The 22,555-nt window shown below is 39.0% G+C and overlaps 1 protein-coding gene across 5 annotated transcripts in view; it reads right to left on the reverse strand.

The window, feature by feature from the left end:
• The window catches only part of gria2b (glutamate receptor, ionotropic, AMPA 2b), a 64,546-nt gene that overhangs the window by 31,270 nt on the left and 10,721 nt on the right, over window positions 1-22,555 (reverse strand). For all 5 annotated transcript variants that reach the window (XR_015777204.1, XM_042492837.2, XM_042492836.2 and 2 more), the window contains exon 3: window positions 2,348-2,587. Coding sequence is in view for 4 of the 5 variants with exons in the window: in XM_042492837.2 (XP_042348771.1) it covers window positions 2,348-2,587 (240 nt within the window). In the remaining variant the exon portion in view is untranslated. The remainder of the gene's footprint in view (window positions 1-2,347; window positions 2,588-22,555) is intronic.

Consider the following 22,555-nt stretch of genomic DNA (forward strand, 5'->3'; position numbering starts at 1 on the left):
CCAGGTGCGAATGTGAGTTTTCTGTCTGAATGTGAAACAGTGCAGAGCTGAAAAACAACATAAACTCAATGCTCAATAAAAATAACTACACAGAAACTAGAATTGCCTCGCGGTTGTGTGCCCCTGCAAGCCACTCGCAGTTTACAGGCATGTCTGACCGGACTCATATGCAGCCATGACAGAAGACAAAGCTTCAAGTATCGACGATGCTGCAATAAATGTATACATCAGTGTCACTAGTTCAGTTTCTGACCAAATGCCTCCCATTCTGTATCGAGTTACAGTGTTGAATAATGGCCAGAAAAGTGCAGAGCATTATGTCAAAGTAAAGATAACTTTTGACCTTTCTGATTTTAAATACCATCATTCATTCAACCCTCTTAGACTTTTTTTGTGAAATTTTGTCAGTATTAGCAAATTAATTCTTGAGTTATGGCCAAAAACAGTGATCTTGACCTAAAATCCGTTAATCCTAGATCTAGGTTGATGACTGCACCAAAAGAAATTCCCTCAAGGTGTTTCTGAGATATCATATTCACCAAAATGTGACATAAAGACAACCCCAAAACATTATTTACATTAAAAACCAACCTAAAAAGAAACAATATAAAACAATCTAATATGTCATCAACCTTTATCTAACTGTTACAGTGGTATTGTTTTGGGAAATTGCCCATAAAGATGCTGCATAACTGTAGGACTCTCCAAATGCCACAAACTGTGGCACCTCAAAGAAAATATTATTATAATGCCAAAACTGATTTTTGAAGTCACCATAATTTGTTACCATAATAGTAATTTTTGGATGTAGGAATTTGGGCTGTTTAAGGTATTTTCTGTTGCTGCAACTGAGTGCAAAACAAGATCAGGGAATGTATCTTTATATGCTGTAATTACATTATAAAGAAAAGGAAAGCAATGACAGTTCTTCAGTACAAACACTAAGAAAAGAGCTACTAAGACAGAACAAAAGAGCTACTTTGGTGTCTGAGAAGTCCACAGGAGGCTTAGCTCATACCCAGTTTAATAGATCAGATGTCATAACAAAGAGAAGTTTTGCAAGGAAAGATTCATGAAAAAAGATTCATGCATAATATTTAACCACCAACTGTCTGCATTACTGCATATAGAAAGGTACTGTGGATTTCTCATCTATCTACTACTGTGAGGGGCACACAGTTTAAGCTGTGAAGCCCCATGCAACTTGTCTAGTCCTCAGTCTAGTACTGTAGCATCATAAACACACAATGCCAACAGATCGCACCTCTATGTAGTACAAGTGTGGAAATCCACGACTGCAGGGCTCATCACCTTTATGTCAGAGATGGCTCTGACTGCCTCCCCTCCCCTTGATATTACGTAAAACAGACTCTCGAACACAGGAGGTGCTATAGATGATTGTATGTGACAAGGTCTTTGTCAGGAACCAAAATGCCCTCTACCTGGATTTACCTGTGCTGTGCTACATGCTTACAGTGTTGTGCATAACTAGTTTGTTCTGAAAGAAGAAGCAGTTTGAGCACAATCTATGTATTGTGTGGTCAAGCTGATTCCTATTTTTGAAGGAGAAATAGATCACACCGTTTAACCCTCTGAGACCTGTATAGATCATTTTTTGTCTTTTTTTTTGTGTGTGTGTGTGTGTGTGGGGTCAACAGTATATGCCACACCTGGGTAACCTGAAAATGAATTTGAGATGCAGCTCAGCTCAATTTTCTTTGTCATAAATATGTGATCAACCATGTGTTGTGGTTAGGCATCATCAACATCACATTAAGACACTAAGGCACTGAAGACAGCCATAGAAAAATCCATGCCTTGATTTGGTATCAAAAACTTTTGACATCTGGAGATTTGTGAAAGAATTGCCTTTTTTGGCTGATTGGATGGCAAGCACTTTTCTGGAATTTGCTCAGTAACATCCCTATCTTCAATGTTCCTATGAAAGACATAAATCCTCTAAATGCCTGAGGTCTCTAGTTTGCGATTGTAAAGTTTCATGAGGCTGTGATTATCCTAAAGGTCACAATTGGTCAATTTAAACAGTGGAAACAGTAAAAAATGGTGTCATAAAATAATATGGCTACTATGGAAACTAACAACTACAATGCTTCTTGTAGGTTGTCTTGTTTCACACAATACCACCAACTTCACAGTAGCTTAAAAAATGAGCGTGCTGCAGCCGTATAAAGACAGTATTGTTGGCCAAGACTGACAGCAGTCCCATGAGTCACAGAGGGACAGGGCAATGGACCAGGTGACGTAAACATGAAAAACAAGTCATTTCCAAAATCACATTGGTGGCAACCTTTGTAGAACCAAATCTATAAAAGTTTTGATGACTTACCCCGATCACTGTCGTACAGGTAGGCAAACTTGTCCCACTTGTAGTACTCGATAAGGCTGAGGAGGGGCCCCTTGATATCAGGTCTCATCTGGATGATGAACTGCTGATTGCCATCCAGAGGGAAGCTGGGCGTAATGAAGGAGACATGGAGCGTCCCGCAGAACGACGTGATAGTGTTGACAGACTTCTTGTCGTAGAATCCGAAAATGGCGTACACTCCTCTTGAGAACTGCGAACAGACTGAAGCAGAGGAAAGAAGTTTGTTAAGGTGTGTTGTTTTATGCTAAATCTTGATGTCCACTCACTAAAGAAGAACAATCACAGTTTTCCTGTTTTGATACAAACTCTTACTCTCAACATTTATTTTTGATGGTTTCACAGCTCTCTGCCATAACTCATCGGACAATATATCCAAGACCTTTATGACGATCCTTTAGTGCACATTTGGGCCACACACAACTACACACACGACTAAGGGTCGTCTTTTTCTGTTTCTCTTTCGGCTGATTAATGGATAGCTTTCTGTAAGCTCTGCCATGGGAGTGCTTGTATTCAACAGTACAAGATCCACTGAGCGCCAGTCACCGTGTGAAACTTTTATGAGTCACCCTATGACTTTTTGATACAGTGGGGATAAGCAATGTTGAGTATGTCAAGCATTCACCAAAACTGCACATTAATTCTTCATACAGGATATCCATCTGTGCTGTACCATGAGATGCCGTCGTCTCTTTGATTTCTGCTCAAGCGCACAGCCATTTCAGGCTTCTCCTGTGAGAATATGTGGCAGGGCAGATATTCTGCAGTGCACAGCCTCACCATCACATATTAGCCATATCAGTACATCATGGATGACTAAACCATACTTAATACATCTTCTTTGGAAGCCTTTAGACCTAAATGATCACCTTTAGCAACCAGCATTTATGAAGACTGTGTGCTTCCCTCAGATTATTTGTATTAAGCCCTCATCTTGTTGACTCTGCAAAATCACCTTTGTTCAATAATTCATGACCCGTGCTCAGGTACATACAGCACAGTACCTTTTGCTGGCCTCCAACATTCATTATGCACAGACCAGAAAAGGGCGCTGTGCACTGAAGATAAACACGAGTACTGAATGTTGAATTAATCCTAAGGTTGCAGGGCGTTTCTCAAACATTGTACGAGGGTCAGCAGATTGGCATGTTGCTTGTAAATGTGTATTGATCAAATGTAAGTTAATCAGGCTTATTGACTTGGACATATGTGTTCTCCAGTGTAGTTAATCCAATGAGTAATTTCCTTTTCCACAATATTACTGGAATGGCTTGCTGACGAAGGGAACTAGAGTCCATATCATATATTAGCTTGCTGCATGCTGCAACATGGGTATGAGGAAATGTTATCTACATAAATTCACATAAGGTGGTATTCCACCTTTATATCAAGAGGGGATGTAGGGTTTACTGAATTCCTTGCTGTAATGTTGCACATGTACACACATTGAGGACTCTTAACAGCTACTTTCTTGCACTGTTAAGCACCGAGCAGCTTCATTAGTGATGTATGGGTCAAAATTAATAGCAGCTCATTAAAATTTGTCTCTGGCGAATGAATCAAGCAGGCTGCAGTATTCGGTCTTCGTCTGTTCTCAAACTTTGTCCCAGCTGAGCAAGACAGACACACTTGGACCATGAAGAACTTAAATTAAACTAAAACCAATTCATCCTGTCTCCAAAAGAGTTGAGAAGTTGCAAGAGTTATTTCTGGCACCCATGGTTCTTGAAGTAAAAGTCCAATATTTTTCTTGCACAGACAATGGTACAGCAGGGGACTGACAGAGCACTTCAAAGGCTTTAATGAAAATGCAAAGTCATAAAAAGTAATGCAAAAGCCTGTGTGTGCAAATATGTCAAATGTGAAACGTTAACTACAAGCAGTAACCTCTGGGGCTGAAAAATTAAGCCAAAGTGGAAGTGCAAAAAAACTGCAGTTCCTCAAATGGCCACTTGAGGCTGGCTCTACAAGTGAGTCAATCCCCACAGACCCCCAAGTTAAAATGCCCAACTTTACAGCAGAAATAAACATGTTTACAGCCTAGTACAAAAAACAGTTATGCCCTCTCTAGCTACAGTAATTCTTCATTCATAACTGTACAGGAGTGGAATTTTACCAATGTATTGTTATTGAGGCTTAAAGTTATGCACAATCAAGGGTGTGGCCACTCTGAGTGACAAGTTGGTGCCAAAAATTAACAAGTTGCTACCACTGTGGCAAAGTTGATTAGGTAATATAGCCATGAAATACCCCAGATTCACAGAGTATATGCACAGCTGTTGTTATTTCAGTGTATTTTCATATCATGAAAACTGAAAGTTAACATTTCGTTCACTTTATAAAAGTTCTTTTCAGTGTTTGGTTGTACTGAAATAACTTTTCAGGAGTTGGGTGTTCAGTTTTTCATCATCATCATCATCATCATCATCATCATCATATTTAACAATAGACTGTACTGTAAATGCACTATGCTAGCCAAGCTAAGAGCAAGTGTTAAGTAAGCTCCACTCACTCATTCAATATGGTTACTTTTGGCTCCAAAAATCCAAGATGGTGACTGTCAAAAAGTCAAACTTGTGGCTTTCAACCAAGGTACACAAACCAATGGGTGATTACATCACTGTCATTCAAGGTGCACCTTGTGAGGAACTATGGTTCAGTGTTCTGGTTCCACCACAATGACAACTTTTTTAAAATTCAAATTAACCTTTAACCCACCAATGTCACAAAATACCATAAAAAACTAACCTATTGAGGCAGTGGTAGACAGGGGTAGACCAGAAGCTCCTATGTTTACCAAAGTTTTTGTCAAAGGAGTCTGGCTTGGAACAGAGCACAGTTCAGATAACCGTCATAAAGGGCTATCTGTTTGGGAAGTACTTCGTATACAATTAGATAAATGAGATTTGGATTCTATTTCATGAGTTGTTTGAGAGTTTGTAACTGGATTTTTTGATATAGTTTTACTGCTGTTAAATGCGGACGACTATGATTTCAATTCATCACGAAATTTCTTTAAAAATTCTTAAAATTCTTTGTACACTGGAGGTATATGAGAAAAGCAACCGTATCTTCAAGAATTCAACGACACAAAGGAGGTTTGTGTCGTTTTTGAGCGGTGCAGTATTCTTTTAAGGCTACTTCAAAGACCTGTCTTTTACCCCCAGAGTCCCAAAAAAATGTAGATTCATCAAGAATGGGCCAAAATAAACAGGGGCAAGGCCAGCTTTCATCCACTGCCAGTATCAACGTGCTGCCAAAATCTCTACAGATCTGTCAACTCGAGCAATTAAATGTTCATCAAAGTTGTCCGAGACAAGCCGTTAACGCCAGTCCGATCACCTCCATCAGTCTGTGGCACCGTTCCTAATCTCTTTAGCAGATGACAGTGGCCAATGATGTGGCCACAGAGAGATCAGACTTCTCTAATCTAATTCCACTTTTGTCTAACAGGGTGCTGATAGAACCCAAAGTGTGTCATCCATTAAGTGTCGCAATGTAATTGGAAAATGATTCTGTACAATTCAGTGAAGAAGAAGACACATTCCTGAGAGGAGAGGTGAGGTTACATGTTAAATAAGTCATGGCACTGTGTTCACAGGTGACAGCTGTCTGAACTGAACACAGCCTGAAACAAATGAGAGCAAGGAATTCAATTTGTGTGGTTTTAAGAACAGATTTGTCTCCAAATGTACTGTGAAAAAACTAAAGGAGGAAGCAAACATTGGGTCAGCCCCCATTCAGCCTCCATTCATTGAAATTTTCATTATGTTGCAACTTAAACCAACCAGAACTACTTCTTTTAATATATGCTTTATTATGTAGAAGGAAGACAGGTGTTGGCTGCAATTAATTGACTGTTACAGTGATTAGTCTTTAGTTAGTTGCTGTGGTTATCTCTGGGGTGTTTCTAAATATGTGCATGTATTGTGCAATTATACACATGTATAATTAAATACAAACTCAGACCTCCAATTCACTCTACAATAATTTAATAATCTATAAACATTCCCTCATTTGTCTAACACAGTTAAAGTTACCTTTCAGATAATGATTTCACACACAAACATTTTCATGCAATCATAAAATATAATATAATGATCAATATGTTAAATGTTATTGCTCTATTAAAAAGGCAATAGTTGGTTAAATGGTTATGGTTAGAAAAGATCAGAATTTGGCTTAAAAAACATTTGGGGGCCAGTAATGCCGCTGGAAATGCAGCGACAACTCAATAAAAAACACCAATGTTTGGGGGAAGAAGCGCTGATAGAAACACAGCAAAAGTTTGCTTTAAGAGCATCTAAGTTTGGAGGCAGAAAGGCCACTGGAAATGAAATGACAACTCGCTAAAAAAAACAGCACTGTTTGGGGACAGAAACACTGCTCAAAAAGCAGTAACGACTCGCTAGAAACCACCTATGTTTGGAGGCAAAATTGTGCTGGAAATGGAGTGGTAAATGGTGTTGGAAGTGACACAAGGTGTCCCTATTGAACAACCAGTTTTGTTGTTTATTTGTCTCAAACAGTGGTCTGCAGCTTGGCAGCCGTCTTGCCTTAATGTTATGCCGTCCACCATCCCCTCCACCTCCCAAAGAGAGAGTCAGCCCAACAATGTCAAGAGATTACAACAAACTTGGCCCTTTAATAATGGATAAACACATTCTTAACAAGCTAATTGGTACTGCATGAGCCCTCTAACCTATATCTATAATGCTGATAACCACTACAAATGCTTATTTAATGGAGTGATAACGTTCAAACCGGGTGCCAGTTCTCTACAAAGGAATATCATATATGCATGTCCTTTTGTTTCACAATGGACTCCTCATCCTCTTTTATTCTCCAGCTTTACAACCCCTTATTAATTCTTTTCAGTGTAGCTGATGAAATAGATTCCATGTCTTTGTAAGTTGATGTCACATTTTGTTTTGCAAAAAAACAAGAACAGAAAAACATCCTATCTCATAATGGCATCACAGAACAGAACTAATATATTCCAGCACCCCTCATTGCCTCCCTCTGAAGCTAATAGAGCTGTGCAGTTTCCTTCTGTCCCTGTGTCACATCCGTCCATTGTATGTTTCTAAGGCTTTCTTTGCTGGCACTCTCTCGCTGGTGCGCCTGCTGAGTTTGCCCAGGATTAAAACTCTCTGAGCTCATGCTTAGAGACTGGATATCCCCATGACTGTGCTGCAGCTTATGCCAGAGAGAACAGTTTGACAACATGTTACTTTATTACCAAAAATGATAATTCACATCCAGAAGCCATGCACTACCCATTTCTCCACGCAGGGACTGTTCAGGAAGGATTTTTCTGGCTCTGCAATGTGACTGCAACAGAAAAAAAAGCAAGAGGTTTTTAATGGGCAAGATATCTACATGTGCCTCTTGAATAAGAAATTTAGAAATGTTTAATTAAAGAAGAAAAGCCAGCCATAAACAGCGACGTTTAGAAACAGTGAGGATTGTGGAAAAAGTCATTAAGCCTCTGTCACATCTGACCGCTTTTCAATAAAACTAGGGGGTATTTGCCTTAGAAATCACCCCCCAAACACAGAAAAAAAGAAATGGCTGGGTAAATCTTTTTTTCAAGTGTTGATGAGGTCACCCTAATTAGTCACCACAAGCAAAATGTTGAAACAAATCGTATTATTGCTCACTGCTGGGTGTGTAAGCTGTGGCAAGAACCCAGTTTTCTCTCCCTATCTTTCTGTTTGAAAAGATTTCTTTTAAAGTGCAGTTCTCACTTAATCTGGGAATGTTAAAGTAAGATAAACACACTGTTGACTTGGGGACTTGTAATCCTGACATTGTACTTACAGACAATAGTGCACAGCATAATACACTGAGAACTTGTGTACCTGATTTGTCTGTGTTTGGTTTTGGGTGTGTGAGCTGGTTGGGCTCTAGATTTCACTTCAAAGTTTCTCTTTGAAACAGTTATGTTAAAGAAATGAGTCTGTTGACAAGGATAATGTTAATGTAATTAACAATGTACTTTCAAAAATGTCTCTCCAAACACATTCAATGGATGATAGATGACCATGTATCTGCACTTTCTGCATTGGAATATTTGCAAAGAAAATTACTTCTTAATCAAAATTTAAAACTCTTCAGAGAGAGGCTTGGTTTCTGTTTTCTTCCTAACTTCAGACTTACATGTTTGATCCAGCAACTTTAAACACAGCAAATGCTGTAAAACATTTCCTAAAAGTTTGTAAGACTTAAGGTTGAAAATGTGACATTCATTCATTCAAGTGACTAATTCATTTTATTGACACAATATGGCATATGCTGATACTTGCATATGTATATTTAAATCTACACACTACCTACAAGTGGAGCTGTTTTCTTTTTCTTCACACACACACACACACACACACACACACACACACACACACATTACTATAAGTGGACTGTTGCTATACTCTTTCCAAGTGTGGACCTCTGTTTCAGGTTTTTAAAAATCCAAAGTGAAATAGAAAATTTAATTTTTAAGTTTTTTTTCCCCATAATATTACAGAAAATGTGCTTTTTATCATTTTTAAGACATTGTCAAGAGGTGACTTGCATTCTACAGTTACATCTATACATCAAAAAGGGGACCTCAATAAACTGAAGTGGGACAATCTACACCCATTCTTTCACCTGATGAGTATTTGCTTACCATAAAGATTTTTTTTTAATCTATCTCTCTCTCTCTGACACACAAACTGGAAACTGTGAATCTGTTTGTCTGACTGAAAGTGAAGAAATCAAGTTAATCAAGTCAGAAAAATAAAATGTAGTGTTTGCTGTCTATAATCCGCCACAGTAACACTAAAAGAAAAAAATAACTAATTAATGACTACTGAAAATTGAAACAGATGTACAGTATATGCTCAGCATTGAAAGTACTGCAGCATTAAACAGAAAACATTATTTTAGTTGAGTATTAATTAAGTTATCTAAAGTTTCTCATCTCTTTGTGCCAACTTCAGAGCTTGTTCCTGCTGTTCCTGTACATTATTTATACCACAGATGTATAAGCACTCATCAGACACCCTGTGGTCATCAGAAGGTCCTAATCACCTCATTATCAGCAGCATGTTAAATTTGTCGCAGCAGTAACTCCGGCTCTGTGCATCACCTTCCAAGGAGAAGGTGCACCCTGTGAAATATATTTAGCTGTCCCAATTAGCTGACCTCATTTTCACCGCCATGGCACTGAAGGCATCTCCACCACTCCACCACTGTTTACATTACTGCTCTGTCACTGATCAAAGATTAAACTTGCATAAATTAACTGCAAATAAAACAAATTCTGCTGACATCTAATAAGCCTTGCATTAGTGTGAAGTTTTTTTAGGAGAGAGAGACAGGTACCAGTAATTTGATTGGTCTTTTAACTAACTTTTTTTTCTATGCTTTTTTTTGTGCAAATTCACTTACTTTGATTGTTCCAAATAAGACCCCACAACTAACAGATGTGTAGATGTCTGATCAAAATAAAAATGATTATAAAGCCAATATTTTAGTAATATTTTGAATTTGTAAAATGTTATTAGTGGCACATCATCATAAGGCTCACGGACATTTGCGTTGTTTTTATACGTTTTATGTTTAAAAAAAAAACATCTGAAACACCATTCATAAATAAATTAAATGAAATTAGGAGAAAATGTTTACTTTCAGGCATTACAGCATTTTTTGCAGCTCTAATGATCAGAGAGGACATTCTTTAAATCATTCACGACAAAACTATCTGATATTTAATGAAACACCAACTGAGCCCCAAAATGATGAATCAGTTTAACACTCTCACACACACAGGCCACGTCACTGTCGCGATGATCATCAGCAGTCCAGTCACAGCTAACAGAACTGACTGTTAGATATCTCACCCTCTCAAACACTCCTGTTCTCACCACAGAGAAAAGCCTCTGGGCTTTGGGGCTTTTATGTAAAACCGAGCCGTCACCAGTTGGAGAGGCGGCTCAAAGCCACCACCCCTTCTGTCAGAGGAACCTGAGCACATTTGTCACTGATATAGTTGCTGCACAGCTAGAAAGTGACCTTGTATATCTAAAAAAATTGGACAAACTAGGTAGTTTGTCAGTGTTTTCTAACATGAGGCAGGAACTGAACAACAGCCCAAAGCATCAAAATCACATGCTGAACAACCAACCATCATCCCCTGATTTCTTCCTAAGCTTTCTTGCAGTCTGTGACCAAAATACTCTAGAGACATCTTTGCCTCTTTGAAAATCAGTCATATAAAAGACACTGTCATCAGCACACAAATTTTTAAATTAGACACAGGTGAAACAAATCAGGGTGCAGGCTCATAATTAACTGAATAGATGCAACTAAGAGGCCAAAAACCTAGATAACAATGAATTCTTATCATCGAAATAAAAGTATATAAGCTTAGTTTCTGACAAAAATAAACAGAATGTCTATGTCAGTGTGATGTGTAGTTATATTTCTAGAGAGGTGCATGTCAGGCTACGGCAAGTAAAAATCCCACTTAAGTGTGTACCTGCAGCCAGAAGCTGGTCAGGTTGGCTTGAGATAAATTTCTTAACAAGGAGAAAACAGCACTGTCCAAAGGTAACAAACTCTGTCCTTTAACATCCCTAAAGCTAAACAATTAACATTCCTCAAGAAATCTTTGTCATCTTCAAAATTGTCATGGACTATAAAAGCAAATGCCATAACTGCCAGGCTTTTCTTCTGAAATTAAAAATGTCATGTTTCTACTTCTTCCTACTCAGCAGACACCTTTCAAGCATTGCAAAAAAAAACATGTTTTGGCTCCTCTGGGTGATCTCAACACTTTTAAGGCCTTTCAGAAACCAAACTCATTGCTGTGTACCTCTTGTTAAATCAGACTTGTTCTTCCTTAAGTGCTTGCTTCTTCATCGTTACACCTCAAAAAAAGAAAATGGACAGAGATGTGTCTGACTTCAGGCTCTGTCGAAAGAATAATTTTGAATTATTATCATCTCAATTAATACACTGTTTAGCCCAGAGCTGAATTCCTATTCACACTATTCCCAAAGGATTCTTTTAGGTTAAAGGATTATGAAATACCGTCTGAGACACGCAGCACTCAAGGAAAGCAAAACATATATCAATAGCCTATCAAATTTATGGAGTGTAGGCAGTGTTTCATAACTTCTAAGAGCTTTGTCTGCAGCCCGTAACAACATGATCTGGTTTCATTCCCTCTGTAGACTGTTGCCAGGGTAACATATTTCAGCCATGTTCCCTCTCTCTTCACTGCAGAAAATATTCGCCTCGGCATGTCATTTCATTTAGTGTTGAGGCTTTAAATGTCATTTTTGTGAAAGCAACTGCTGTAATGAGCCAAAAAGACACCTGACAAAGACATTTCTCAAAGTTACCATGAATGAAACATGGAAAACTAAGTTTTATAAATTCAGATTTTCTATGCGACACAACTTCTGAATATGTAGTCATTATGAAATATTTTCCTTGGTCAGATAGGCATACATGCACTGCAGCACCGCAGGCTGTTGCCTGGGTGACAGCTCTCAGTCATGCTCTTAAGTGGCCGATAGGAAGACTTCTGGGAGGTGTCACTGTGGGCCAGCGAGGCGCGCTGGGAGGTGTTTTTGTCTGCATCCGAGCTTCCGGCAGCTGGTCTCGAGCAGAACAGTACAGCTCAGTTCTTATCAACTTCTGACTCCCCCTCCTCCCATCTCCCATCCTATTTCACTCCTTCTCTCTTTCTCCCTCTCTCGCTTTGTTCACTGACCTGTTTCCTGGAGGCTTTCTGACGGCTGTGGATGGAGGATGTAGGTTTCACAAGAACTCAGTCTGATGAATGTTCTCAATACTAAAGGCCCAATATGCAACTGCTGTACAGCGCTCCCCAATATGTCCCAATCATCCTTTCAGCGCTTCCTTTTGTTGTCTTTAGAAGCTGAGGGGATGGAGCGAGGAGCGACTGTGTGTGGAGCCTTGGAAGCAGCCTGAACAGCTCAGAGGCCTATGCCAGATATTGACTAAGCTGGACTGCTGACTAGAGTAGCTGCACCATTTACTGCTAACTAACAATGTGCTGTACTTGTCAGCATTTCTCCTGTGAATTTTGAATCAATGGCATTAATGAGATCGAAGCAGCTCCACTGATTTTATACATAAAAGTCAGTTTATGAGTCATGATTAGCACAATTCAAGTAGTGAAAATAGTATATTTACTGTGAATAATTATGTGGCTCTGGAAGAGCTTTATCAAATCTTAAAAAAATAACCCAAGAGATGCGACCAGGTTTATTTCAGAGGAAGAAGGAAGCGATCCCACAGGGAGGCAGTTTGGAGTGCTGGATGGGTCATATAATACAGAACTTTCCCTAAAGAGACCTGCATTTGGCACAGTCTGAACTTTGAGTCATTTTAAGATACATTATCACCATGTTTCTTTACCTAGACCCAACCACAGTAACTTTACTTTTTTAAACCTAGCCCAGGAAACTTTGTTGAGACTGAAATTTTAGGGTAAATAAGAACGTCATTCATGGAGTGCTTATTTGCAGATTATTATACAAACTGTTGTATAAGGATACATTGTTTAGGATGATTCATTGACAGGTTGACAATCTGCTATCAATCATCATGCCTAAATACAGTTGGTAAAACGTTACAAAGTAGTTAAGACAACAATTTGTTCAGATATGTCTTGCAGCATGCAGTTAATGTTAGCTTCACACCATGTATGTCACTACTTGGTGTCATCAGCAACATAGAAAGCTCTTATTTTATCTGATCGAACAATGGACAATAACGTCAATGATGTTAGGCATTTTTTCTGCTCTGAGTTGAAGTTTTCTTCAACTGTAAGTGTTCAGGGTCTTCCTGCAAAAATGGCAAGCACACATAAAAAAAAAGAAAAGAAACACGTAAGCAGCAAGCAGAACACTCATTAAAAAACAATTACAACAAGCCATCCAAGATTGCTAAAATGCACTCTGTCTGATTGGGGCCATAATCTGTCTGTTGCAAGCCCCTTGAATTTATGGAAGTTCAATAAGGCCCTTTTAACATAGCTGCGGTATAAATTGCGGTATGACTGTGTCAATAATAGCAGCTTTACTAATGTTCTAATTATATCTTCTAATGAAGTCAGAAAAATCCCTTTACTTTCAAATTAACTTGAATGCAGTAATTAAAGGTGTGTGTGATTTGGTGTAGCACTCTGAGTAATCCGCTAACCAAACAACTGTGTTGTAATTCCCTGTTCAGCCTTGCAAGACCTGTTTTAAACACCCATCTGGATTCCAACCAATAAGAGATACTCAAACTTCTGATTAAGAAAAATCTAATCTTGCACAAAATTCCAACTAGTAATAGCTGACTATAAAGGCTAATATTTCACTCATTAAGGATAATTATGCCTTGAAAATACAGACCAAGTCTAAAATCTTAAATATTAAGATAGATTTACTGTGTTGTGTTGCTGTGCACAGGCACACCAATCCATCCCACGAAGCACGATGCAGAATTCCTCAGCCGTATTGATTCTGCGGAGTCGGCCCATACATCACACACAGCTACTTTGTTCACATTTCATCTGCCTCCTGCAATAAAACATATCGTACGTCCACTGACCTTTAGCGGAAATACCAAAGCAGACTTTTGATCTGCTCCTCTATGTTCTAATGATCCTGGAACCTGCCCGAGCAAAATTAGTTACATCTATAAAAACACAGCTTCATCCAGCATCCGAGGAAGCAGCTGCCATAGCAACCAGACACTCAGCGTTCACCGAAGATGAATAGGAACCAACTCAGAGAGGTGGAGCAAAGCAGAGAGACAATAGACATGATCCTGGCTTTGATGGTTCCTGTTCAAATGACTTTTTATATCACAGGTGGGCTGAATCATTATATTTCAGGAACATTGCACAATTCACAGCATATTTTGATGTACCAAACCCTTTTCTCTCTTGTCTGTCTCCCATTTTCCTTTTCTGCTCTCTTCTATTTGTCATTAGAGGAACCGCAAGGGAAGAGATGAAGCCATGAGATGTCCCATCAACAAGACGCTACCCCCCTCCCTGAATATGATCACCTCGATGGGTCATTCCAGATGACCCCAGGTCTCATCACCTCAATATATCCACTTGACCCCTGACTCATCCCCTCTACCTTGGCCCTTAGCTCTGTCCTCTGTCCCTGACCTTCACACAACCACTTAACTATCCATCATCCATTCATTTTAATACTTGAATTAATATATTCAGCAGTGAAGTGCATCGGTGAAAAGGGTTAGAAACTACAGCAGTGATGAGTGGTTACTTGAAAATAAAGCAAATCTAAATCAAAATGAAATTAAAAATCAAACAAACAAGTTAACGACCCACAAAAAGGGCTTAAAAAATATGATTCTGAAACATACTTTAAAATATGTTATTATATTATAATTTTTTTTTTTTTTTTTTTTTTTTGCTCAGCATATTTCCCTAGCTCTTTAAAAAATAATTTCTAAATCTACTAATTTCTTGCAATTTTGTAGAATCTCTCTTGTCCAGTTTCTAAATTCCCTTTTCCCCGTGCTTTTTTAAATAAATGAAACCAATTTTCTCAGGGTTCAGAAGTTGAAATACTTGTGAAAAACATCTGAGAGCAGCACAAGAAAAGTGACACTGCTCCCAGTTTCAAAGGGTTAATACGCAGCGCTCCCTTGTGCTGCTTAAAACACTTTTGACACTGTGTCTTTGTCAAGGCTTACACACTTTGACTGAGTGCCAGTGAAAAGTTCCACAGAAGAAGATGGAGATTACACAACACTCCTACTTCAAACGGAGTTGTGACCTTCCGGAGGCCTCGGTTTCCGACAATAAAGTGAGCATTAAAAAGTAAGATTGAAGTTGCAGCTGCAGCCCTTTCATGGGATTTGATTTCTTCCTCTTTGTGAGGGATTTTCATACAAATCTGACTATTTCTGACAAACAGCCCCGTTGCACAGAAGGCCGCTTTGTTGCAGAGGCACAGCGCAAAACAGAACTCATCATGTTGACAGAACAGTGGACCATGACACGCTGATATTTGCTCAACAGTAATCTTTTGGATGGCTGAACAGTAAATAGCATGTACAGTATGGCAGTGTATTGAGGTATTAAATATGATTAGGACTGTAATGTAGTAGAAACTGAGGATTATGGATGGTTTTACTCTCAATAGCCATTTTCCTAACTCTATCCAGTCAAATTTTCCCTGATTGAGTAAGAGCATCTTAATGTGGGTTGATGATAAACTGAGCCAAGTATCTGCAATGAAGTCTGTATAATGACTCGGCAATAAGTTGGCAATGTGATGGCTATTGGCAGAGTCCTCTTGTTTTCTTGTGTTTATCTTTGTAATAAATATCTTTTAATTCCTTCTATTGGCATTATATTGGTCTGCAGCATAGATCAAAAAATGCAAAATCTACTTAAAAATGGTATCATTTTAGGTTAGGTTTATTTATTTAGCACACATTAACAAAAATGGTGCAAGGAGGGAATGAAGCCCGATGGGCTTGTACAAGAGCTCCACCCCTTCTGTGGTTTATCTGCTTGGTTATCGGGATAGCGTTCTCAGTCAGTTGACCCACCATTTTGGTCCGGACTGAAATATATCAATAACTGTTTGATGGATTATTATGACATTTTGTACAGACAGCCATGCTTCCCTGTAGGTTAAGTCCACCGACTTCTGTCACCCTCTGACTTTTTTGGCTACAACATAAGGTCAAAGGTTTCACTTATCCTCCAGAATATCCCAACTTTCAGAGACTGCTTGCCACAAAATAATGTACAGACATTCAAAGTTCCCATGGGATGAATCTTAATGAGTTTCTTATCTGATTTATCCTCTAGTGAGTCAATGAGGTGGTCACCTTGTCTCACTCCCAGGGTGTCAAAAAATGCCACTTGGCCAGTAGCCCTTGGCATTAGATATGGATGCACAGTGCATTCTTTAAAGTCTGTATGAGATGCACCAGGATTTTAACCAACTCCACAGTAAAACCATCTGGACATGGAAGAACTCTGCTAAGGACAGGTGGGAGTGAAGGTTGATGGGTCCAACAAGAACAGGACTTTCAACCAGGAGATAGGTGTTTGTCCAGAGTGAAACTAAGGGGGTTTGCACACATCGGGGCGGCTGTGGCTCAGAGGTAGAGCAGGTCGTTCTATAATCGGAAGGTCAGCAGTTCGATTAAAATACTGAACCCTGAATTGCTCCCAAAGCCGCATCATCAGAGTGTGAGTGTGTGTGACTGATTACTGAGTAGCAGGTGGCACCCTGTACGGTAGCCTTGGCCACCAGCGTGTGAATGTCTGTGTGAATGTGTGAATGTGACAATGTAGTGTGAAATCGCTTTGAGTGGTCAATAAGACTAGAAAAGTGCTATGCAAGCACAGTCTATTTACCATTTACCGTTTACATTAGGGATACAGGGCCTTGATCCAAGTATGCTTGTTCCATTTGTTTGATTTGTGTGAACACTGTGAAGTGAACCCAATAACAGTGCCTTGATCAGTGCCAGAGTCCTCCTGAAAAGTCGGTCTTATGTACGGTTCATGTTACTCCAGTATGGTACAAGTCAGGTGTGAATAGCAAGTGTAGGTGGACTGCAAATAACACGACTACAAGGAATTTTAAACCAGTTATGAAATAGTCTAAATGTTATTCTGATGTCTCTATATAAGACGACAACACAGCCTGTCGCAAACAGACCCAGATCTGGCGATGTGTCTGCTTTCAACATGCAGGCGAAGCCCTGGCGAGAGTCAGACAGCGCCATGCCCTGACAGCAGTAGCTCCGAAGCTTTGCCTTGCTGTTCCAGCCTTTGCTACATTGTAAGCGCAATAAAAATGCCATGTAGATGATGATGAAAGTGTACTGAGGTATGGAGCAACATAATTAATGCGAAGGTAAAGCAGTGGAGGATTGGAGAAGGGTTGTAATCGTACTCCAGCTCGGCAAGAGTCAATCATATTTGATATTCTCATATAAATATGAGAATATCCTAAAAGATTTTAACTGAAATTGTTAGTCACATGAGTCGACTTAAGTGACTACGAACATTCCTATCCCTAACCAAGTCGTTTTGTTGCCTAAACTTAACTGAAGAGCCAAAATATAATGAGTAGAGATTAAATCCCGTTGGAGGTTGACACATTTGGTTTTTGTTGATTTTTTTTTGACAGCTATTGGCCAGATTGCCATGACATTTGGTTGAGACAAGGGATGAGCACGTCTCAATTCCTCACTCTACAATCATTGAGGCAAAAATCTCCATTATCACAATGTAATCAAACTTTCCAAAAACACTACTATTAGTGCTAAAATAATGTAAAATTACTTCACAACATATCCCTAATGAACAAATCAAACCTAACAAACTAAACAATGAACTGTGGTCTGCTGGGCGTTTATAGTTAAAAGGCATAAAATCAGAGAGAGCTGCAAGTTATTTACCTTTATTTAATGAGTCTTCCGAGATTTAGCTGACTTGCTTTTTCTGACAATTATCTTAAACTGCATTTGTAAAAAACAAAAAACAATGAATTCAAGGAGGTTTCAAGTAAAAAATAAAAGATGCAAATCTGAAAATCCCCTGTGTCTATCATCTGAAATTCTACAAGCAGAGCTTAAGAGAGAATTAAAGGTCAGCATTTGGATGTATTTATTGGATTTAACGCTGTTTCTCTTGTTTTTTTTCCGGCCAGCAAATGGTGAAATCAGAAAATGTCAGATAATTTATTCAGCTGCCCCCTTTTCCCATGTTTCTCCTGCTGTTTTATCACAGCAGGGGAGATGTGGAGCTGCTAAGAGATTTGAGGGCTGTCTTTTTTTACAGCTTGAGTCATTCTGAAATGTTTGTGCTGGATTTGACCGCTACATTTTACTGCAGGTCACACATGTTCCAAAACTCAGAGCCGACCTGCACATGAGCAACCTTACTCCTGTCCACTTCAGGATCAAAAGTGTCTCGTCTAACTTTAGTGTCACTGTGTGAAAATATGAGAGACGGCAGTTGGGAAGAGTCCGTTTTTGCCTCTTGCCCGCTGCAACATAACACTCTCTGTCTGTCTGATACCTGAGTGTATCCGCTGCTGAATATATCTGCTCTGAGAGTGTGTGTGTGCCTGTCGGTTTGTTTGCCCTCTCTCTCAGAAACCTGTTACACACAATGATCTCATCTGCCAGTGGAGTGCTGCTGACCTAGCTTTTGTGGGCTCGCCGCTGGGCAAAGTCCTATCCGTCTCTGCCTCGTCATATTTCACTCGTATTTGTTTTCTTATCTCCCTCTAACTGTCCATGTCATCGTCCATTTAATGGTTTCGTGCTAACGCCAATTACATGCTTGTCTGTCCTCGTGGTTGATCCCTTTTTAAAGGGATTTTACTGTTGGAAATTTGACAATATCTGAGCATGCGAAGGTGACATTATGGTTTTCAGTATATTTTGTAATATGTAGCTTTTTGGGCCTTTTTTACACAAAGCACTGTATCATATTGTTATGTGACTGATTCATTTACGCTTACAGAAAATCTGAATATAAAGTGCTTCTCTATTAGCACTGCTGCCATTTCTACTGACGACTACTGCAACCAAAGGAGGTTCATAATGATAAAGAACTATTAAATGTCGCATTAGACGGTCATTTCACCCACAGAAAACAACAACAAGAGGATCTCTTACTTAACTTTAGTGGGACCTCTGTCCAGTAGCCAAGTTAAAATGTACCTTTCTGCAAACCTTTACAATCTCACGTTTCATACGTATCACAAGTTTCTAAAGTGACATACTTCAGATTACCTGTATTTGGGTTCAGTCTGTGATTGGGAGATGAAGGGGTTGGTGGATGATGTCACACATAGGCGAAACCACTGCTAAACTGTAGACAGCATCAGACCACTGTTCAAGACCAACTTTTACAGTGTCTTTGAGTGTGTGAAAAGCGCTTTATAAATAAAATGTACATTATTATTATCATTATTTTATGTTTTATGTTTATACAGAACAATACAAATGGAGGGGGGAAAATGCACACATGGCTAAAAACCACTCTATATATATATATATATATAGTGTATATATCTAGTATATATATAAGTATATATATATATATAAGTGAGAAAAAACCTTACTGTTATTTTTTTCCATTTAGGAAAGACAAAAACAAAATCTTTAGAGGTTCTTCAGAAATGCTCATTAACCTCCAAGCGTCTGAGTGGGCGAGCCAGTATGTGTCTTTGACTGACAACTGAGCTGAAATAGGACACAATGTAAACACATTTTGCTGGCAAGTGCCTACAAGCCAAAGACAAACAGCATTTTGTTAGAAGTCATACAAAAAATAAAGATCATAGATTTAACTTCTAAAGGACCGGGCAGGCGCATTACTGCAGGACAAAACCACTGTCCCTGCTTGTAAGTAAGAAGGACTTTGTCTAGGGCTCTTTCTGTGTTTGGTCTCAGGCTGCTGCCACTGTCAGCATGATCAATAATAGAATGATGATGATGATACCTTTTGTGCGGATGAAATGATTCAATTGACAAGAGGTGGAGAAGTCGTCTGTCTATACTCAGTATTCTGCCAGATGCACAGAAAGGATTTGCCAATATCAGACCTGCAGCAGTTGTAAACACTGTTCTAATGTACAGTATTGTAGTGTTGGTCTCATTTTCATTAATTCTGCTGTTGCTTTTCCATTTGCCTGATCTGAAATGCTTTAACAATAACCTCAAAGGTTAAGGACAGACTGTACTCTTTCCTTTATATCACTAAGAGCAGCAGGGAAATAGACTGAAACTACACACACACAAACAAAATAAAAAAAACATGACAACAGAAGAACATAAAAACACCCCTGCACAAACCTTCCAGACACAAAGACTGCCGCATAGTGACCCTAAACAACTGAAAACTGTCCTGTTTCTAATCCATGAACTCCCTGTACAGTACAATCCACCAAATCTATCTTTAACAGACCCATGTGATGGGGCAGATCAAAGAAACCGCCCACAGACTTTGACCTAACAGGCCTCCACATGGTGAAACACCCAGAGACCCTTTAATGGGGACAAACATCATCACAGACAGTTGGGCAGTGGGGGAGCAAGATGGTTACAACTGAAAACCAGTTCAGCTGCAGACCACTGTTCAAGACCAACGATCAAAACTAGTTGGGTTTTTTTTTTTTGGCAAGACATTGGGGGCATTTCCAGCTATGATTGTGCCACCAAAAGAAGTTTTTTTAAGCCAAAACACGATCTTTTTCTGACCATAACCAAGTGTTTTTTGTGCCTAAACATAATCACATGTTAATGCTGCAGCACTGTAGAAATGTAAAGTTTTAACATATCCACATATTATACATGTTCACTTGTGGAAACCTGGATTGACATCACTTTTCTTTTGCTGCATTCAGATGCCTTTCCAAGTATTTAAACGTATTTAAAAGAAATTAGTTTGGTTTCTTTCAGAAACAGGAGCAACTTGGCAAGAAAAGTTCTGTAAATTGAAAGGAACGGAGAAAAGTGGAGAGCTAGGGGAAATGTCTAGAAAACTGTATATCATAATGATCATAATTATATTTTTAAAATTATTTTTATAGAACTATTTTCAGTTCATTTTTTGTTTTTTTTTAACTTGCTGTTATTTTGCTGTTTTTTTGTTTGTTTTGTTTTTCCTTTTTGCGTATTGTCTGGTAATTTTCTTTCACTTTTACTAATTTCTTGCTGATTTCTGGGTAAATTCTTTTTAAGTTGCTCACTGTCTTCTTCCCATGTTTCAAAAGACATCAAGCCAAAAGGCCAATTTGCAAAAAGTTAACTTACAATTGTTACATACCCACGGCACCTAGAAACGTAACCTCGAGTATTACATCACAAAATGTTCACGTGTGGTGTAAAAAGAAATCTAATCTAAAGTTGGATTTTTTATTGTTTTCTTCATATGTTCTGTATGAGCAGGGAACATGGGCGGTTTAATATCAGTTTCACAGCTTGCACCTTTTGATGCATGAAAAAAAAAAAGGTGCTTTTTAAGAAAATGCAACTGACAAGGCAACAGCTGCTGAGACGCATTGGCTCCGGTCCAGATGAGACCTTTTGTTTAAGCAGGCAGACCATCAGGGGACGAGTTCTTGCAAGAGCACGATAGCACTGTCTGCAAAACAGACGTCGCTTTGCAGCGCCGCTGACAATGTAAAGAAACGTTTCAAGTGGATCAAAACCTCTAAATTAAGTGGACAAAGTTAAGAGCCAGGGCTGGAAAAAAAAACAGACCTTGAAGGAAATGTATTCATCAGCCCTGCGTGGTGATTTATTGGGTTGTTTGGAGGGATGTAGGTTTTACAGAGACGCTTTTTGAACAAAAGGTTAAGCAGGTGAGAAAACAGTTGATGTTAGCCAACATTATACCAAATGAAAGAGAGGATTAATCATGCTTCATGGTAAAAAAAAATGAGAAAATATTATAAATAATGCTGAACAAAGTGCTGTCAGTTGTCCCTGTAGTTTTCCAAGTGCATAAAATGTGCTTTGTGTGATTTAAATGAAGTATTAATATCCTTATTATTGTGTTACACTGGCCATAAACACATATTTTGCTTTAAAAAAACAGGCACTCAAGATCCGTTCCCTGATCGTATCCACCTTTAGCATGTGTCATCATGCCCTTTTTAAAGGACACAGCCAGCCTAAAGACAGTCGCGCCTACACCTACAGCACATTTACATTTTGTTCAGCGAGACATAACAGCTGAACAACAGACAGTACAGGGACATGTCCGTCTCCTCGCTGCACTCCTGCTCTGTTTATCACACTGTTAAGGCGTTCTGGCTCTGTCCTGTCATTTTCATTCATCATTTCTTATTTCTTTATCTCTTTCTCTCTCTTTCTCAACACACACACACACACACACACACACACACACACACACACACACACGCCACACACGCACTTAAATCCTAATAAGTTTGACAAGAACACCCTGTAAGACCAGACAAGGCAACCGGATCAAATCCTAATCACCACGATGATGGGAAGGACAGATCCTCTTCTATGCATGCTAATGAGCACCAGTCTTCAGCAGAAAAGGTTATTCTGCAAATAAAAGGAAATTTGACTCATTTTCCATTAAGTGAACTTCAAGTTGAC

Source organism: Plectropomus leopardus, chromosome 8, assembly GCF_026936395.1.
Source record: "Plectropomus leopardus strain MGB_pleo_1.0 chromosome 8, ASM2693639v1, whole genome shotgun sequence".
In the NCBI taxonomy this organism is placed as follows: domain Eukaryota; kingdom Metazoa; phylum Chordata; class Actinopteri; order Perciformes; family Serranidae; genus Plectropomus; species Plectropomus leopardus.